Source organism: Mesoplodon densirostris, chromosome 13 (assembly GCF_025265405.1).
Source record: "Mesoplodon densirostris isolate mMesDen1 chromosome 13, mMesDen1 primary haplotype, whole genome shotgun sequence".
In the NCBI taxonomy this organism is placed as follows: domain Eukaryota; kingdom Metazoa; phylum Chordata; class Mammalia; order Artiodactyla; family Ziphiidae; genus Mesoplodon; species Mesoplodon densirostris.
The window spans coordinates 91718843-91739703 of NC_082673.1; the positions used below are offsets into that span (position 1 = coordinate 91718843).

The 20861-nt window shown below is 51.0% G+C and overlaps 1 protein-coding gene across 1 annotated transcript; it reads left to right on the forward strand.

Annotated features, from left to right (window-relative positions):
• Positions 1–10885: 10885 nt before the first annotated feature.
• ZFP41 (ZFP41 zinc finger protein) lies at positions 10886–14943 on the forward strand. Its single transcript, XM_060116423.1, has 2 exons — positions 10886–11423; positions 14164–14943. Exon 2 carries the CDS (start codon positions 14347–14349, stop codon positions 14941–14943), a length of 597 nt encoding a protein of 198 aa, XP_059972406.1. The 5' UTR covers positions 10886–11423; positions 14164–14346.
• The last annotated feature ends 5918 nt before the right edge of the window (positions 14944–20861 follow it).

Sequence of the window (20861 nt, forward strand, 5' to 3'; positions counted from 1 at the left end):
ACTTCTGCGCAAGGTCAAGCAGCTGGTGCTGACAGGTCCAGGACCCAGCTGGGGGCTTCCCGCCTACAGCGGCCGCCTTCCCGGGGGATCACGGGCCAGGTGGCGCCAGGGCACCTGAGCCAGAGGTTGGAAATGGCTAGATGGCGGCCAAGACCCAGCTGGGTCCCCAGGCCAAGACCAGTGTGAGGTGTCAGCAGACGGTCACAGCCAGGGCCTTGTCACAGCGCCTGTACGCCTTCCCAGGAGGCTGGCAGGGAGCGTATCCATCTGGATCACCGCCCCTGTTCCCCACGGCTGCCGATATAAATGACCACAAACTCAGGGGCTTAAAACCACACACATGAATTATCTTATGGTTCTGGAGGTCAGAAGGTATCACAGGGCTGCGTCCCTTTTGGAGGCTGTGATGGTCAGTTTTATGGATCAACTTGACTGGGCTAAGGGATGCCCATGTAGCTGGCAAAACATTATTTCCGGTGTTTCTCTGAGAGTGTTTCCAGAAGAGCTTGACATGAATGGCGGGCCTGAGAAGGAAGATCACCACCCCACAGGTGAGTGGGCATCACCCAGTCCATCCAAGGCCCAGATGGAACAAAAAGTCAGGAAGGACAAACTCACTCTCTCTTCTGGAGCTGGGCTGTCCATCCTCTCCTGCCCTCAGACATTGGCGCTCCTGGTTCTCGGGTCTTTGGACTCAGAGGGAATTTACGCACCACTTTCCTGTTCTCCCGCTTCCAGAGAGCAGGTGGCGGGGCTCCTCGGCCTCCAGGACCATGTGACCCAGTTCCTGTAATCAGCCCTCTGTGCCTGTCTGTGTCCTGACCTCCTCTTCTTATAAGGGCACCAGTCAGATTGGCTTGGGGCCACTCTCGTGACCTCATGTACCTTAATCGCCTCTAAAAACCCCATCTCCAAACACAGTCCCGTTCTGAGGTCATGAGGTTAGGACTTCAGCATATGGATTTGAGGGACACCAATTCAGCCCATCGCAAGGGGCTGAGACAGGGCTCTGTGGGGGGCCCAGAGGGCGGCAACTGCCCTGAACTGGATTTAAAGGAGGTGTTTGCCAGGTGTTTGCCAGTTCTGCATCTGTTTGCAGCTCTCATCCCCGTGGAGGCTGGCTGGGTGCCGGTTGCCAGGCGCTGGTGCACCACCAACGCCAGGGGTGAGTGCCATGGTCGCTGCTCTGACCCGGGAGCTGTCCCTGGGGAGTCTGCTCTGACCCTTGGAGCTGTCCTTGGGGGGCTGCTCTGAGCTCCGAGCTGCTGTCCCTTGGGTTGGGAGGGCTCCTCTGGGCCCTGCACTTTGGCCTTTGGAGGCAGGCCTTCTGTCTCTCTTCCCAGCATTGGGTGGACCCACTCGCCCTGCTCCCTTCCAGGTGTCCTGCCCCTGTCCCACCCCCTGGCCCCCATGAGAAGGGAACAAATGAACCCAGGGGGCAGAGGGACCAGTTCTGCACCCCCTGGGATCCCCTCAGGCCCTGTGTCCCCACCCAGCCCCGGCGCTGGCAGCGAGCTCAGAATGCTGTGTTCCCTTCTCTTCTGGGCTCACGTGAGCTGCCAGCTGGACGAAGGGCTGCGGGAGTCCTGTCCCAGTGGGCAGTCCTGGGCATCCCGCCCCAGCTCCTTTAACGTGGTGTTTTCTTTGGGACTTCCTTTCTCTTAGCGCAGGAAGCAGATGGCCGTGGTCGCATTTCCCGTCCTTGTTCGTGACCATGAGAACTGGGTGAGGACGAAGCAGTGACCCCAAAGCAGGACATTCCTGAGGACAGAGATTCCCGGCCTTCAGCCTTGGACAGACCCAGCGGCGCCCTCCAATGACCACCGGGGTTTGCAGAAGCCGGTGGACTCGGGGACAGGTCAGCAGTGGGAGCTGAGCGAGACCACAGACTCCCAGGCACACGGTCCTCCTGGGAGCTCTCCGGAAGGGAGGGGAGTCACAGCGGTGTCACTCGAAGACGTCAGGCCTGCACACGCCAAGGACTCCCGCCTGAGAGCGGGCTGGAGGGAGGCCCACTTGGGGATGCAGAAATGGGTTTCAGTATCAAGGATGCTGACCAGAGCAGAGCCGCTCTCACGCATGGGACCAGGGTGGCTCTGGGCACCCAGAGTTGGAGAATTGGGGCGGGGGCTATGCTGGAGTAACGTGGAAAAGCCTCCCCTCGGGGTGTCCCCTTGCTCAGCCTCATAATCCTCCCAGAAAGAAACCCAGGGTACGTGGCAGAGGCGGTGGCACGTGGGCTCTCAGCCCTGCGGAGCAGGCGTCCTGGAGAGGAACAGCCCCATGAAGCCCCAGCTTCAGCACATCCTCGGGCAGGAAACCCCTGAGTGCGGTGGCTGCAGGAAAGCCCTCAGCTCCAGACCGCTTGTGATCCACCAGCTACAATGAGAGAGAAGCTGTGCAGACGGAACACAGCCTCAGCCCAGGGTGAATTTACACTGAAGGACACGGGAATGTCAGCTGTGGTCTGGTTTCCCTTGCCCATTCCCGTCCCCATCCTGGCTCAGGTAATGCCTAGCGATTTATCTCCCAGGAAGTCTGTAAGCAGATGAATGTGGGAAAGGTTATGTAATTTGCGAATGGATGTACTTACCACCCACCCCTCGCCATCACTTGTAAGCCTGAGGGGGCGGACGTTAGTTTTTCTAAATAAACTTGTGACACACAGTTGAGGAACACGCCAAAAGGTCAGAAATTGGTGTTGTTTGGAAGAACCATCGTACTGACCACTCGACCCCTGTGTGTCGGGAACAGCAGTTCTGGACACTGGCTACCCGCTGGAATCATCCAGGGGTGGTTTAAAAAATCCCAGTGATAGGGCTTCCCTGGTGGCGCAGTGGTTGAGAGTCTGCCTGCCAATGCAGGGGACACGGGTTCGTGCCCCAGTCCAGGCGGATCCCACATGCCGCGGAACGGCTGGGCCCGTGAGCCATAGCCACTGAGGCTGCGCGTCCGGAGCCTGTGCTCCGCGACGGGAGAGGCCACAACAGTGAGAGGCCCACGTACCGCAAAAAAAAAAAAAAAAAAAAAATCCCAGTGACAGATGCCCACTTCCCCGCCCCACTGTCAAATTAGCACCCCTGCGGGGGGTGGGGGGGTGGGGGAACACTTTCTCTGAGCTCACAGGTGTTCCCAACGAACAGCCCACGGCAACCACTGCTGCACCGAGGGGATCTCGCCCTCCAGTGCCGCTCAAGCCTGACTGACCACCGGAATCACTAACCCCCGTGGCACTGTTTCACCAGCTCTTGCAGGGCACCTGGAAAAATAGGTTTTTTCAAAGATTCCGAGGCGGCTGTGAAGAAGAGCAGGTTTGGGAACCAATGACACAGAGGGACGAAAACGAGTAAGGATGCAACGGTCCTGCCAGCCGAGGAACAAAGAGACCAGTGTTCACCAGCACCTGCCTTGCCCCCCAGCGGCCTGGCATCTCCCACAGGGGTCTCATCTGGCCTCACGGAGAACCCCTGAGGTCAAGTTCCTCTCCGCTTCATGCAGGTGAGAAAATTGAGGCTGTCGGGCTCAGGCAGGGTGGGGTTGGCGGCCAGACCCTCCCTCCCCGCTGAGGTGATCAGCTCAGTCAGCTCCTTCAGCCGTGGAGCTCCAGCATCAGGCGGGAAGAAAAAGCCGCTCAGCGAGCCCCACGATCTCATGGGGTCACATCCCTGGAACGAATCAAATCACACACCTGTGTATGATTGTGTATGTATGTGTGTGTGGTGGGTATGTGTACTGGTGTGTGTACGTGTGGGTGTGCGTACATGTGGGTGTACGTAACTCTCAAGGCTCGGCTTCTCAGACTGAATCCTGACCCATCCAGTAGCATGATCAGAAGACCTTCTGCCTCAGCCTGACCCCTAAATACTAGGTGTTGGGTCCATCCAGTGAAAAGATTCTTTAAGCTTCTAGAAGGTTTGGACTGGATAGAGAACATGATGTGAGGCAGTGGTGTGGACAGGCCACATAAGGACCACTTCTGTGGCCTCTCCCAGAGCTGGGACCACCAGGGTGCAGGACAGACCAGCCAGCACATCCCGCCCTGTCCCAGCTCTTCACTTGCAAGTTGACCTTTCCCAGCGGGGCTGGGCTGAGGGCTTCATTCTCCTGCGCAGCCTGCACACGACCTGCCTGCAGGGGCGGCGCAGCCCTCACCCCCGAGTGGCAGGAAACCAGTGACTATCCCCAGCCCACGACTGGCGGTGCAGCAGGCGTCTGGGTCCAGTGGTGTGACGCTGGGCAAGTCTTAAACTCTCCGTGTTTCCTCTGGAGAGCAGGCTCAGCACCAGCGGCAGAGTAGGCCAGAGGAGGTGATGGAAAGGAAGACATTTCACAGCCGAGAGCATGGCCCCGTGTCGCTGCCGTGGCCAAGCTGACTGTGCAGGGTTTGTGTCTATAGCCTTGACTCAACAGTGAAGGGAGGAGGCCTGGGCCTGAGACCTGGAGGCTTCAGGGATGATCGCAATAAGACCTGAGCTTATTTGGGGGTTTGAGAGAAAGGCTTTTACTAGACTGTGCTGTCTTTACCCAAGACGGCACCCACTGGCCAGGACTCCGGTCAGCAGGGCCCATTCCAAGGCAGTCAGCCTGCTGGGGTCAAAAGCGCTCCGACCTCTGTCTCCAACCCCAGGATGTTCATTCATTCTGGGGGAGAGTAAAGAAGTGAAGAAATAAATACCACAGTCAGAACTTCCCTGATGGTCCAGTGGTTAAGAATCCGCCTTCCAATGCAGGGGACATGGGCTCAATCCCTGGTTGGGGAACTAAGATCCCACATGCTATGGGGCAACTAAGCCCGTGCGCCGCAACTACAGAGCCCATGTGTTCTGGAGACCGTGTGCCACAACTAGAGAGAAGCCCGTGTACCACAACTAAGACCCGACGCAGCCCAAAATAAATAAATAAATATTTTTATAAATAAATAAGTAAATAAATATCATGGTTTTCAGACTGTGGCCACTGCTCTGAAGAGGTCAAGCAGAGGCAGCGGCGGGGACAGCACTTTCCACAAGATCTGTGAACCACACGTCACTTCTAATTTTCCGGTGGCCACTTTAAAAAAGTAAAAAGAAACAATTATTTAACCCAATATATCCAAAATACTATCACTTCAACATGTAATCAATATTTTTAAAGTACTGAAATATTTTACATTGCTTTCCCTTTGTTTCATATTAATTCTCCCAAATCTGCAGTGTGAGTTTGCACTCACAGCCCCCCTCGGCGTGCACCAGCCGTGACTCCTCCAGGGCTCAGAAGCTGCTGTGGCTCTGGCCCGGTGCTGGACGGCTCGGGCTGGAGAGGGGGTGGGGTGGGTGTTAGGTAAGGAAGAGAGCAGTGTCCGCCTCCCCCAGAGGAGGGCTAGCTACAGCCAGGCTGATTGTGCAGGCCCGAGACTGCCCACAGCGGGCTGTCCACACCTTGTTGGATAAACAGTCAGCCAAGGAGGCCTGGCAGGGCAGGCCCAGAGCAAGCAGGGAGAGACAGAAACCCGGCACCAATGGGGGGCTACACAGGGCAGGCAGCATGCTCTGTCCTTATTACCCGGGAGTCCCCACATTCCTCTGACCCTGACAGCTGTCTGCCCTGGCCCTCCCAGGCCACAGCCAGCCCGGAGGACCCAGGAATGCAAAGGCCTGGGTACAAAGCCCAGGGGCGGTTGTTTCCCCCACTATGCAGCCACTCTTTTCTTCTGAAAAACAATCTATTCCCATTCCCCTCTCTCACTTTGGACATGTTTACAGACCTCAGAAGGAATAGCTGAGCTAAAAATATATAGAAGTATGCTTAGAAGAAACACCCCAAATATTATCAATTTGAAATAGGAGTAAACAGAACAAAGGAGAGGGGTTAGCTTATTTATAAAAGCAACACAGAGATTTCCGGTTTCAGGTCTGACGTATAAAATCAACATACAGGGCTCCCCTGGTGGCACAGTGGTTGAGAGTCCACCTGCCGATGCAGGGGACGCAGGTTCGTGCCCCGGTCCGGGAGGATCCCACGTGCTGCGGAGTGGCTGGGCCCGTGAGCTATGGCCACTGAGCCTGTGCGTCCGGAGCCTGTGCTCCGCAACGGGAGAGGACACAACAGTGAGAGGCCCACGGACCGCAAAAAAAAAAAAAAAAAAAAAAAAAGATAAACAAAAGAATACAAGCTCTGGAGTCAGAAGCTTGGCTCTGCACGCACTAGCTCTACGACCTCTGGAAAACTGTCTGACTTCTCTGTTCCCCAATTTATTCAGCCATGTCATGGAGATGTTATAGTACCTAAATCATTGGGTTGCTGTGAGGATTAGATGAGATAACACATGTAAAATGCTTAGAACATTCAATAAACTTAGTAAACATCAGCTATTATTGTTCATTCAAAAATATGTATTGAGGAAATTCTGCATAGTTGAAGTAATAGCAGCAGCATAAATCTGAATCTTCTAACATTTCCTTCAAAATATCAATAAAGAGCAAATAAGACAACAGAAAACTCATGCCCTAGGCATAACTATAAGACAGAAAACAACCGAACTTTGAGTTACCTGTAAAACAAGAAGCTAGAAGGGGAATTTAAGATCCTGTGAGACAAAAGAAAGTTTTCAAAAATCAAACATCACACATCCTTTCCCCACTGACACCCCTCTTCCACAAACAAAAGCCAGCAGGTAACGAAACTATGCTTTTTTTTACATTGACACAAGAGGTCCCTCTTGGGCTAGGAATCTTGTAAAACAACCCATACCTCTGTACACAGAAATGCAGGGGTGAGCTCACCATCTCTCTAAAACCACTACACAAAGGGAGAGAAAATGGGGATCAAACAATTCAGCTCATGAAAATTCCCAAAATAACCAATAGCAAAATAGAAGGAAACTGTAACTCTAAACTGAATCAAATATCTGCAAGTATTTGGAGATATGGAAACAAAGGGTAAAAAAAAAAAAAAAACTTGAATCAGAACAGAAATGAACAAAAAGCAGGAAGAAATAAGGGAACTCAGGAAAACATAGAAGAAAAATCAATAACCAATCAGAAATGAAGACTGAATGACAAGATGCACGAGGAAGAACAGATTTGAATGAAGTTAATAAGGAAAGCAGGAAAATAACAAAGAGAATTTAAAAATGAAGAAGTAGGCTTCCCTGGTGGCGCAGTGGTTGAGAGTCCGCCTGCCGATGCAGGGGACACGGGTTCGTGCCCCGGTCCGGGAAGATCCCACATGCCGCGGAGCGGCTGGGCCCGTGAGCCATGGCTGCTGAGCCTGCGCGTCCGGAGCCTGTGCTCCACAACGGGAGAGGCCACAACAGTGAGAGGCCCGCGTACCGCAAAAAAAAAAAAAAAAAAAAAAAAAACAAAAATGAAGAAGTAAGAAGTGTTAGAGAGAAAGTGATCAAAATGGATGACAGGCAAAGAAGAGATAATGTATGGAAAACTGGAATTCCTGAAGAAAATAAAACAATGGAACAGAAGTAAGACTTAAAACTATAATCCAAGAAAAGTTTCTGGAAATAAAAGAAGACCTAAATCTACATCTCGAAAGGGATCACTAGGTACGAGGAAAACATAAGCCACAATGATCAAGTCTGAGACTGCCTAGAAAAACTATGAGATGTTGACGATAAAGAAAAAGTCAAGGTTCCCAGGCAAAAAGGTCCAATACTTTCCAGGAGCAGAAGAATTAGACTAGCATCAAATTTCTCAAAATCCACAACAATACACAAAGCGACAATGGAGCAGAAGTTTCAAAACAAACAAGAAAGGAAACTGTGAACCAAGGGTTGTGTATCCACTCACACTGTGATCTCAGGGATCCTGTACCTTTGAGCCCAACATGAGGGATGTACCAGAAGCTTCATCCAACCAAGAGATGACAGGAACTTCAGCAAAAAAGATGGATGGTGTGATCATTTAATGCCCTGACCTTGGATCTAACATAAAAAAAAAAAAAGTGAGTGGTGGGACTTCCCTGGCCGTCCAGTGGTTAAGACTCCATGCTTCCACTGCTGTGGCCTGGGTTCAATCCCCAGTTGGGGAACTAAGATCCCACAAGCCGCGTGGCATGGCCAAATAAAAAAGTGAGTGGAAGAACGTACTTTATATGTATTTTCTGACCAAGTAGAAATAACGTAACTTCTAAAATGTGAGGAGGTGGGAGAGAAGGAGGCGGGAAATCTCCCTGATTGTATATTGGTGACAGTACAAGTTAGGATAACATTCAATCTAGGTGAGCACAGCTCTTTCCTGCTGAGCCAAGCTTACCTCCCATGTGCCATTTCGTGTCCTAGAATTCTCTTCTCCCTGTTGGCCCCCCACCCATGACTCCCACATCAGAACACATGCACCTTGTATGCAGGTGCCCGGGCTACAGCGCCCCACCGAGAAGGAAGCTGATATTCTGGAAGGTGAGCATTCTGAGCACTTGGCAGGGGCCTGGAGCAAAGGATGTTCCAGAAAAGCCTCCAAGTCCCCCAGCTCTCCTCCTCACAGAAGCTGCCCTCATGGAAAGAGGACCCCCTTCCTCCCTCATCCCCCAATGTTGCTGTACATATTTATAGGGCAGCTGGTGGGAGGAGTCTCAGTGATAGCAGGGCTTCCTGGCCAGGGAAATGGCCTCTGACCAGACCTTACACACCAATGCTTTTGGCATCACCTGGAGCTCCTGGTGGACCAACTCGGCCACCAAAGGGGGGCTGGAGGGAGGGAGCCACCAGGGCCACCAGGAGGCCAAGCTTTGTGTCTCTCCTCAGAGACAGGAGAACGCCTTTCTTTCTGCAGTGCGGATTCTTCTCAGTTGCATTCTCTCTGTCCAGCCATCAGTCACTCAATAATATTGATTCTGCACCAGCTCTGGGCTGGGCCGTGTTTGGGGTCCTGGGGATACACAGGTGAATAAGGCAGGTGCTGATCCGAGTCAGAGGTGGTATGTAATGTGTAGAGACAGACGCACAAGCAGAACAACTCCACATAAAGTTGCAAAGGTAGGAAAGAAGCACACACTGAGGGCTGAACTGAGCAGAGTCTTGGAGGACAGGTCAGTCAGGTGCAGGAAGGCAGGAGCATATGCCAGGTGCAGGGGAGCTCAGGGCCTGAAGCCCAGGCCTTGCAGAAACGTGCACTACTTGCTAGGGTCTCATGGAAGGGCAAGCGGTGGCAAGAGGGTGGCCAGCAGGTCGCTGGAGGGCCAAGGTAAGGGGACTTCTCAAGCCTGTAGGGGGAGCTCTCATGCCCAGCGTGTGTGGGACCAGCATCCCATCCCCTGTGCTGTGGGACCAGCCCCTCCCAACTCCCCCCTTTTCCTCCCTTCTAGATTTGCCTATGGTCCACCATAGCTTGCATTTCCTGAATTGCAATTCCTCTGGCTATTTCCAAATAAACTTGCTTTTGCTGGTAAAATACCTGGCTATTATTATATTACTGAAGTTGACAGTAGCAACAAAGAAGGAAGCAGAGTTGAGTTTGGTCTTGAATATTTTGAAATCGAGGTACCTAAAGCTCCTGCAAGGGTGAAGTCCAGGAGAGAGCTGGACAGCAGGGGCTAGAAACAGAGATACATGGGAGAAGGCTGTATCTAGGTGGCATCAGGGTCAACTGCCCATTAGTTGCACCACATGTAATGAGACCCCACCAGAAAAAGCAAAACCGTGCGCCCCCAAAGACTTGATTTTCTGGTGTGGGAAGGGAAGATGAACATAATAAACACAATAATAAGGAAATTACATAGTATGTTAGAAAGTGGAAACTGCTATGAAAAAAAATGAAGGGAAGGGTGAGGGCCAGAAGGTGGAGAAAGAGGCAGAATGCTGTGGTATTACAGAATGTGACCCCCAACAGTGCAGGCAGCACCCAGGACGTGCTCCTAGCCAGCAGACTACAGCAGAGGTGACAGAAGCCTGCTCCTACCGTTAGGTCATATGAGACTCCACCCCAGTAGACCGGGGCCAGAGGCTCTCCACTGACCCTGAAGGAGCATGAAGAGGGCCACATGGCAGGGAACTGTGGGCAGCCTCTAAGACCTAAGGTCAGCCTCCCAACAGCCCAGAAAAAGCTGGCCCTCAGTCACACAGCCACCAGGAAAGGAAGCCTGCTAACAACCACATGAGTGTGGAAGCAGATCCTTCCACAGTCTCGCCTCCAGCTGAGAACACAGCCCACAGACACCATGACCACAGCCTTGCCAGACTGAGCAGAGGACCACCTAAGACTCGTTGGACTCCTGTCCCACAGGAACTGTGATATAACAAACACGTATTGTTTTAAGCTGCTAACCTTGTGATAACCAGGAAACTAATACACACAGGGTAGTCAGTGGTCAGGGGTCCCCTCTAGGAGGTGAGCTCTCAGCAGACGGAAGTGGGAGTTAGCCAACCAGACAGCTGGGGACAAGTGTCCCAGGCAGAGAGAGTGGCCAGTGCAACTGAACGCACGCCACACCGTGCCTGCTGCCTCTAAGGAGCAGGTGGCTGGCGGGGAGGGCACGAGTGAGGGAGGGGGCCGGGGTGAGTGATGGAGTACAGGAGTAAGGGGGCACAAGAGTAAGGGAACGGGTGCAGAGCTGACTGAAGTGCGGCTAATGGAGGGGGGTGGCTGCGTGAGGGGGCGTGTGGGACCCCAGCAGAGTGGGAGGAGGTGGCTCGGGGGCGGAGTCCACCGTGGTGCACCACCGAGATGCTGGAGCCTCGCCACCTAGAGCGGCACCGGAAACGGCCGGCTGGGAGAGGGCTCTTCCTGCGAGCACCGAAGGCGAGCAGGCGGGCAGGCCAGCGGGGATCGCCTGAAATGGGAGACAAGCTGAGGGGCGGAGCCCTCCCGGGAGCACCATAGAGAGGCCCGGGCCCTCGCCTCCTAGAGCGACGCCGGAAGGGACGGGGCCAGAGGCGGGCCCTTCCGGCCGGCGCATGGGAAGGGTTGCTGGACTGTGCAGCTTCCCGGCACTGCGCAGCAGGGGTGCGGCGGGGCTCGGTGACGAGGCGTCCCTCCCGGCCCGGGAACCCTGCGAGGGGCGCGCCAGCCCCAACCTCCATGCAGGAATTCACTGGGTCCCTCTGGCGTCGCGTGGGCCCCCCGCCCAGAGCAACGGCACTCCTCTCTCGGCTCCTGGGAGCCGCGGGGAGGAGGGCGAGGCTCGAAGACCAGCTCCGTGCGGATCGAGGTGGAGTCCCTGGGCCCAAGGCTGGCGAGGCTCTGTCAGGCGGCGCCCTCTCCTCGGCTTCGACACCGCTGCGGGCCCGCTGGCGGGCCCGGGGCCCACACACTGCTTGGGTGCATGTTTGCCCTTGGATCTCCCACCACTAGTAATCCAGTCTCTCCCTGAGCCCCCGGCTTCTGAGGACAAGCGAGGTTACCACAGAGTGTCCTGCTGCAGGGGGATACCCAAGCTTCATGTTACAAGAGGCCTGGCACAGAGAGTGAAAGAGCTACACTGAAGTCGCACAGCAGGTACCAGCACCCCGGCCTTTAGGCCAGGGTTCTCGTCTGCTCTGGCAAGGTGGATTGAGTTTTCTGCGTGGCTGTAGCAGTCACCAGGCCTACAGGCCTGTGAAATGAAAAGACCAAGACAATGACCTCAGGTCTACACCGCTTTTAATAATTAAATATTTTATTCCTTGGTGTGCATGGGACTTAGAGAAGTGAGTACGTCCAGTCTCTGCCATTAAGCACCTGCCAGCTTGAATTAGGCAGACAAGACAATTATCTAGAATGTTTCCTGAGCAGCAGTACGTGCAGGCTACAGCCAAGTAACTAGGGATTCAAGGATGAAAAAGACACGATCCTTGCCCTGAAGAGCCCTCGCCTCATCGGGAGACTGCCACATCAGTGACAAGCCACACGTGGAGTGACAGGAGTCCTGGTGAGGGAACAGTTCTTGGAGCACAGCCGGCAGTCGTCAGGCTCAGTGGGTTCAAGGACCACCCCCTCCATCAAACGGGTCAGCACAGAGCCAAGCTGACTTTACACCTTCCCTGGAGAGCCGTGGGCTAGAGGGTTGATGGCACTTCCCTGTTGGTTCTTGGCTTTTTATCTGTTTCCTACTAACACTACACCTGAGCTCGAGCTCCAGCCTGGCTGACTGGGGCCGTGATCCTCTGCCCTGGTTCCGCCTACCTCCCCAGCAGAGATGCTCCCATATTGGTGCATGCCTCCCTCAGCCTAGGTGGCCTTCCGTCATCCTCAATTCTGGCTCTCACCTGATGCTACCTCCCAGAAGCTACCTCCAATGGAGCCTTCAGAGAATGACGTTTACCTGAATCCAAGTCAGATGTATCTAAGCAGACTCTCAAACTCTTGTCAAGTTGGGAAACCTGTCCAGTCATTTTATGTGTTGCCTCTATGCATGCGAGAGTGGATGAAAGCCCAAGTACCCCCTTTAACTTAAAGGGAATTCAAAGCATTTGTATCTCAAAACGTATGTCACTTGGAACATTATCACCCAGAGCACCACATTTTAGGATGAGACAGCCTGTCAGGATATGGACCTCCCAGTAGATTGGGTAACCAGCACAGGTCATGGGAGGTCTTCTCAGGGATGATTTGAGGACTCAGAACATGATCTGCTTTCTTTGGAAAGTGCTTTCTCCTAATCGTGTGGAGGATTTCTTTTGCTAGCAGTTAAAGAGCCTGAAGTTTGTCAAGGCTTTATCCCGGAATTGCATTAGTTAACACTGAGGGAAGAGGCAGGTCAACGATGCTCAGAAATAATACAAAAAAGAAATAGATGAAGGTTCTTAACCAGTGAAACATGAGCCATGCTGGTGAGGCTTCTACAAGCACCTATCACTGGAACCGACTGATTCCTGTTTGAATTCGTAGTGAAATTGGAATTCTTTTAGATGGGATTAGAGACAGAGAATGTCAGATTTTTTAGACAATGCAAGCAAGATCGTAGTTGATTGTTCCCTGGGGTTTTGGCCTTCAGTGGATGAGTTGGCTCCAGTTAAGTGCCACAAGGAGAATGGGAGCCGGGTAAGGAAACCAGGGAGTGGGGTCAGGGAGGACTGCCTGAGAAGGGCCCTGGGAGCAGAGCTCTGAATGAGTGAGGGGCCAACACCACCAACACCTCCTCTCAGGACCTGTTTCTAGGAGCAGCCAGGTGCTGAGGCAGGAAGGAACGTGTGGCAAACCTAAGGATGGCTGGGGGGTGGGGAAGCACAGGGGCATCAGTGTGAGGGGAGCCAGTGGGGATTTGGGCAGAGCTGTGACGGGGGTTCACTGGCTGCCCTGTGGAGGATGGACTCGGGAGGGCCAGGGTGAGGGTGGGAGCGAGTTTCATCCAGGCTCCAGGTGATGGGAGGTACCTTCCATGAGGGTCACATGTGACTCCCACAGCCTGTAACTCCAAAAGCACGTTGTCTAGTCCCAAATACAAGAAGTGGAGAAGGAGCAAGTAAAGGGCGGGGAAAACTCCAATTTGGGGACCACGCAGCAGTCGTTGGTCCATGGTACACATGAGCCCTACTGCACGCAGGTGTGGAGACGCTGGCCCCTGGCAGAGGAATAAGAATTCCTTGGTTGGGACTTCCCTGGTGGTGCAGTGATTAAGAATCTGCCTGCCAATGCAGGGGACACGGGTTCGAGCCCTGGTCCAGGAAGATCTCACATGCCACAGAGTAACGAAGCCCATGTGCCACAACTACTGAGCCCGTACTCAACAACTACTGAAGCCCGCGTGCTTAGAGCCCGTGCTCTGCAACAAGAGAAGCCACTTCAGTGAGAAGCCCATGCACCGCAACAAAGAGTAGCCTCCGCTCGCCACAACTAGAGAAAGCCCGCACGCAGCAATGAAGACACAACGCAGCCAAAATAAATTAATTAATTATTAATTAATTAAAGAAAAAAAGAATTCCTTGGTTAGCAACTGAGTAAACGATGATGCCATCTACTGAGATGAGGAAAACTGGGAACAGTGAGGTTGCGGGGGGTGGGTTTCTGGGAAATACGTGCTCTGTTTGGTCATGTCCAGCCTGAGACTCGTTAGGTGTCCAGGTGGGATACGTGAGCTGGGAAGGGAAGGGGGCCGTGTTCCCATGCCTCCCCCACCCCTTCCCTGTCCATGTGCCCCTTCATAACTCAGCACTCAAAGACCTTGTGGCTGTGTTCCTCCCAAACATTCGTTTAATGTTCGTGGTCTTGTTTCTCTCCAGCCTCAGAAGGGTTGTCGGTGCTCTTCTCTTTGTTGCAGAGTTTCTGTTCCAGAACTGCAGTTACCAGCTTGGAAAAATACAGTGTTGTGTCTAAAGCAAGACCTTTCTGAAGAAGTGGAGTTACAAGGAAATTCGTAAGACTGGAGAATTTTGCTGCTGGTCGTTCTCCTTGGCCCTTGCCGGCTTCCAGTGGTCCTTCCTCTCTCCTGGGGACAAGAAAGATGGAAAAGCCCACAGGCAAAAAAAAGAAGGCACAGACCCCAGAGGAGGAAGTACGTGTTCAGAAGGACACTCCCAAGGAAGATGAAGCATTTAGGAAAAAGAAGCCAAACCAGAGATCCACTTTGGCCAAAAAGCACAGTAAGGAACCCAGCCTGAGTCGTGAGGACGAGGAACACATGTTTGAGGCCTTCAGTGCTTCATTTAAAGATGACTTTGAGGGGGTTCCTGTGTTCACTCCCTTCCAGAGGAAGAAGCCCTACGAATGCAGCGAATGTGGGCGCGTCTTTAAGCACAAGACGGATCACGTTCGCCACCAGAGAGTCCACACTGGAGAGAAGCCCTTCCAGTGCGCCCAGTGCGGGAAGACATTCAGGCACAGCTCCGATGTGACCAAGCACCGGAGGATTCACACCGGAGAAAAGCCCTTTAAATGCAGTGAGTGCGGAAAAGCCTTTAACTGCGGTTCAAATCTCCTAAAACATCAGAAAACCCACACTGGAGAGAAGCCGTACGAATGTAAGGAATGTGGGAAAACCTTTGCCTACAGCTCGTGTCTTATTCGCCATCGGAAACGTCACCCACGGAAGAAGCACTGAGCGTGGGGAAGCCATCCAGACTCGGAGCTTTGTGCCCGTGAGAACTGTCCTGGCAGGCCTGCCTGGGGCTCCTCCTGCCCTGGCGTCTGATCGGGCTGGGGGTCCTGCCATCACCAGGAAAACCGCCCCAGACAGGTCAGCAAACACCAGTGTGGCTGGAGACCTTTCTGTTCTAGAGAATCTTTGGGGCAAGACCTCATGATAACAAGGCAGCTCTCACAGCTGTGGCACCAGGGAGGCAAGTGTACAAACTGCTGTCCAGGGGACAGGCTTCAGACCCGAGCACAGCCAGCACCTCCCACTGCTGCCTCCGCCTGTGACTCCCATGCTGGCTTCGGCCCTCCCACCGGCTCCTTTGAAGACTGAGCTGCAGACCTTTGGCCCACTGGGTCCCAAGTCCATCTCTGTGCAGCCCGGCAGGAGGCCTGTGGCCCTGAGCTGGATGGCAGTGCTTCTGCAGTGAGCACTGGGGACCCCACTGTCCCCCTGGCTGGCTGTGATGGCGGTGCTGTGCTTTGTCCTCTGCCTTCCCTCCTCTCTGGAGAGCCATTCCTTGAACTTGGCCCCTGCTCCCAGGAACTGGGCTCTCTGTGTGTCCTCCCACATCAGCCATCATCCCAGCTGAGCAGCCTGACTTACCAGGTGGACCACTCAGGACACTAAATGCTGCCACTGTGGGAGCTTCCTGCCCTGGCCATGTGAGGCCCTGGGATGTTGACAGCAGCTTGGATGCAGCCTTTGCCTGCCGTGTGGCCTTTCAGACACGAGACGGTGGGCCTGCCCCCCAGGGCCAGCTCTCCGTTCAGGTTAGTTCCACTTCTCTGTGTTTGGCCCCCAGGTTCCATCCTACCCCCTTCACATCCACATGCTGTGCCTGCCCTTGGTTTCCCTCCAAGAGTGGTCTGGATGGGCCTCCATGTTCTCCTGGGCAAGGGTGTGGTTTGTCTCAGAATTTCAGCACAGTATAAGAGGGGCGAGGTGACTGTCATCCAGGAAGTAATAGGGCTTTTTATCAGGAAAATGTTGATACCTACATTTTCAGCTCTTTGGACCCAGAAAACTAATGATGGCCTTGATCTTGGGGGCTCCTCCATCAGGAGACAGGAGAGAGTGCTCCCAGTGGAAACATCCCTCCAGGTTAAGATTTTTACTCTTGCTCTTTCTAAAAGCTGTGACGTTATAACAGCTCTACCTGAGCTGGCACCTCCGCTTCACAGCTCGGCAGGCCCTCCTCCTACCCTGACAGGCAGGCCCCAGGTGTGACCTGTGATCCTGCTCTCACAGTCCCAGAACTGGAGATGTGATGAGGCAAAGTTGTTCAAACAGGTGCCAGGGTCTGGCTTAGGGAAAACACACCTGTGATCCTGGGTGGGGAAAGGTTGCTATAAAGGAGGTCACTGGGACATTCGGCAAACGTTGGGTCTAGACTGTCCACAGGGGAGGTGGGGGGCACATCAGTGTCAAAGCTCCCTGGTTTGATGGCCTGCAGCCATCCCAGACAACATCCTTGTCATGAAAGATGCATGCTGAGGTCTTAAGGGCCACAGGGTCATGACATCTGCAGTTTGCTCTCAAAGTCTGAGCAAAGAAGCAATAACAACAATGCAGATTGGCAGGTTGACAAACATTTTCTGTTAAGGGACAGATAATAACTGTTCTTGGCTTTGTAGCCATAAGGTTTCAGCCACAGCTCAGCTCAGCCATGACATGCAATAGCAGTCACAGCACAGAAACGGCCAATGAGGCTTTATTTACAGAAGCAGGCGGTGGGCCAGATTTGGCTGGTTCCAGGTGAAGGGTATGTGACACGTTCCAGGGGTGTCTGCATCTGCTTCGGTTTGGTTTGGTTTTTATTTATGATGGTTTATAAAATACCATGATGGATATATGGTTATATATAAAATATTGTATAAATGTACCATAAATTACAACACATCACACGTACTATAGAAAAATTATCGTTTTCTATGTTATTATGTTTCCACGTTAATACCAATGAGAAGCATTTTTTGTGGCTGCATAATGATCCATTAAATAAAAAGTTGACTTAACCTTCTCCTAACAAAGACATGTAGGCTGTTTCCAGTTTAGGTCATTAAAAACAATGCAGTTAACATCTTTTCCACATTTAGGGCCAACAGGACGGGTTGCCAGAAATGAGCTGACAGGGAGATCATTCTGGCAAATACCTTCCCCCAGGTTGTGCTGCATAAGTGCCCCAGCAGTGCACAGGCAGCAGGTGGGTTTTAATCTCGCCAATTTGATAGAAGAGAAGAAGCATTCTAATCTGCTGTCTTCGAGTTCTAGAGAGGAAGCAGGTGGCAAAGAGCGTAGTCTCTCGAGCCAGGGGTTACTGACTCAACCCTCGTGCCTTGGAGATGTGGGACCTTGGGCCCGTCCTTCACCTCCTTGTGCCTATGGTTCCTCAGAGGTGACTTGGAGGCATTGACAGTGCTCAACCTGGTCAGTGACTGTGTGTGACCTCAGTGCCGTGCTGACCCCCACTTCAGCCACTGTCAGCTCCGGTCACGTGTTAGTGTCCTTAGTGAGGGGACATTTTTCCACAGGCATGAGAGGTGGCTGTGCAAGCAGACAACCATCAGTCCCTCTCTCAAGAGAATGAAATCAACCAGGAAAACAAGAGAGACATGAGAAAATATATCACACAATCAAACTAAAATCAGTCCACCCTCTTTTTTGCCTCCTGTCATTTTGGTGCAGACAGACGGGCTCATTTCCCATTTCTTCTGAGTTAACCATTATGACAACACATCACCACCAAGCACTGAACCCAAATCTTTCAGATAAATCTATTTTGATGGGTTTTTTGTTTTTTGGTGTTTTTTTTTGCTATTGCTCTTCAAATGAAACTTAAATTCCAGAAAAAGAAAACCTTCTAAGTAGCCTGAGTCAAAGAAGAAAAACATGGGCTTCCCTGGTGGCACAGTGGTTAAGAATCCACCTGCCAATGCAGGGGACACGGGTTCGAGCCCTGGTCCGGGAAGATCCCACATGCCACAGAGCAGTAAGTCTGTGCACCACAACTGCTGAACCTCCGTTCTAGAGCCCATGAGCCACAACTACTGAGCCCGCGTGCCACAACTACTGAAGCCCCCTGTGCTCTGCAACAAGAGAAGCCACCACAATGAGAAGCCCACGCACCACAACAAAGAGTAGCCCCCACTCACTGCAGCTAGAGAAAGCCCACACACAGCAACGAAGACCCAACACAGCCAAAAATAAATTTTTTAAAAGAGAGAAGAAAAAAAACAATGAAAGTTATAAAATACTTAAACCTGGATGATAATGAAAATACAACTTGCCAGAAATTCTGGTGCAACTAAAGCCAAACAGAAATTTGTAGCCTTATGTGACCAGCAGAAGAGCTGGAAATCAACAAGCTAAGCATCCAACTTTAAAAGTGAAAAAAGGCCAACAGAATAAACTCAAAGTAGAATGGAGGAAATAAATTATAGAAATTAATACGACTAATGGGAATGGATACCATGGAGAGCATTTTTAATAAAAGTTGGTGCTCTGACAGGACTATGAAAATTCACATTCCCTGGCAGTGGGATCCAGAAAGAAAGAAGGAAGGAGCAAAGGAGCTCCTTTAGGAGTGAGAAGGGGAGGATAATGGCAGATACATCAGACACTAGAAGGATAAACTGTCGAACCAAGAGATGTGAGGACTCAAATGAAGTGGGTTATAGAAGAAAGATGAATTACTGAAGCCAACTCGAGGAAATAGTCTGAAGAATCCTCTAACCAGACAGATTGCATTCATAGATGACAAATTCATAGATGCATAGACAACATAAATTGCAGAGGAAGGAACACTCCCAGATTTGTTCTACGAGGCCACCATTACCCTGATACCAAAACAAGACAAAGATACCACTAAAAAAGAAAATTACAGGCAATATCACTGATACTATGCAAAAATCCTCAACAAAATAACTAGTAAACCAAATCCAACGATACATTAAAAGGGTCATATACCATGATCAAGTGGGATTTATCCCAGGGATGCAAGGATTTTTCAATATTCGCAAATCAATCAGTGTGATACACCACATTAACAAACTGAAGAATAAAAACCATATGGTCATCGCAATAGATTCACAAAAAAGCTTTTGATAATATTCAACACCCATTTATGATAAAAAAAAAAGAAAACTCTCCAGAAAGTGGGCACAGAGGGAACATACCTCAATGTAATAAAGGCCATATATGACAAACCCACAGCTAACATCATACTCAGTGGTGAAAAGCTGAAAGCATTGCCTCTAAGATCAGGAACAAGACAGGATGTCCACGCTGGCCACTTTTATTCAACATAGTTTTGGAAGTCCTAGCCACGGCAATCAGAGAAGAAAAAGAAATAAAAGGGATCCAGATTGTAAAAGAAGAAGTAAAACTGTTACTGTCTGCAGATGACATGATACTATACATGAAAATCCTAAAGATGCCACCAGAAAACTGCTAGAACTCATCAATGAATTTGGTAAAGTTGCACGATAAAAAATTAATACACATAAATCTGTTGCATTTCTATAACAACAAAAGATCAGAAAGAGAAATTAAGGAAACAGTCCCATTTGCCTACATATCAAAAAGAATAAAATGCCTAGGAATAAACCTACCTAAGGAGGTGAAAGACCTGTACTCCGAAAAGTACAAGATGCTGATGAAAGAAATCAAAACTGACACAAACAGATGGAAAGATATACCATGTTCTTGGACTGGAAGAATCAATATTGTCAAAATGACTATACTCCCCAAGGCAATCTACAAATTCAAGGCAATCCCTATCAAATTACCAATGGCATTTTTTGCAGATCTAGAACAAAAAAACCTTAAAATTTGTATGGAAACACAAAAGACCCTGAATAGCCAAAGCAATCTTGAAAAAGAAAAACAGAGCTGGAGCAATCAGGCTCCCTGACCTCAGACTATACTACAGAGCTACAGTCATCAAAACAGTATGGTACTGGCACAAAGACAGACTTACAGATCAATGGAACAGGATAGAAAGCCTAGAGATAAACCTACGCACCTATGGTCAATTAATCAATGCAAAGGAGGCAAGAACATACAATGGAGAAAAGACAGTCTCTTCAATAAGTGGTTCTGGGAAAACTGGACAGCTACATGTAAAAGAATGTAATTAGAACATTTTCTAACACCATATACAAAAATAAACTCAAAATGGATGAAAGACCTAAATGTAGGATCGGATACTATAAAACTCTTAGAGGAAAACATAGGCAGAACGCTCTTTGACATAAACTGCAGCAAGATGCTTTTGAATCCACCTAGAGTAATGAAAATAAAAAGAAGAATAAACAAATGGGACCTAATCAAACGTAAAAGGTTTTGCACAGCAAAGGAAACCATAAACAAAACAGACAACCCACGGACTGGGAGAAAATATTTGCAAACAATGCAACTTACAAGGAATTAATTTCCAAGATATGGAAACAGCTCATGTGGCTCAATATCAAAAAAACCAATAAAAAAATGGACAGGGCTTCCCTGGTGGCACAGTGGTTGAGAGTCCGCCTGCCGATGCAGGGGACATGGGTTCGTGCCCCAGTCTGGGAAGATCCCACATGCCACGGGGCGGCTGGGCCCGTGAGCCATGGCCACTGAGCCTGTGCGTCCGGAGCCTGTGCTCCGCAACGGGAGAGGCCACAACAGTGAGAGGCCCGTGTACCGCAAAAAGAAAAAAAAAAAGGACAGAGATCTAAATAGCCATTTATCCAAAGAAGACATACAGATGGCCAAAAAGCAGATGAAAAATGCTTAACGTCACCAATTATTAGAGAAATGCAAATGAAAACTACAATGAGGTATCACCTCACACTGGTCAGAATGGCCATCATCAAAAAGTCTACAAATAATAAATGCTGGAG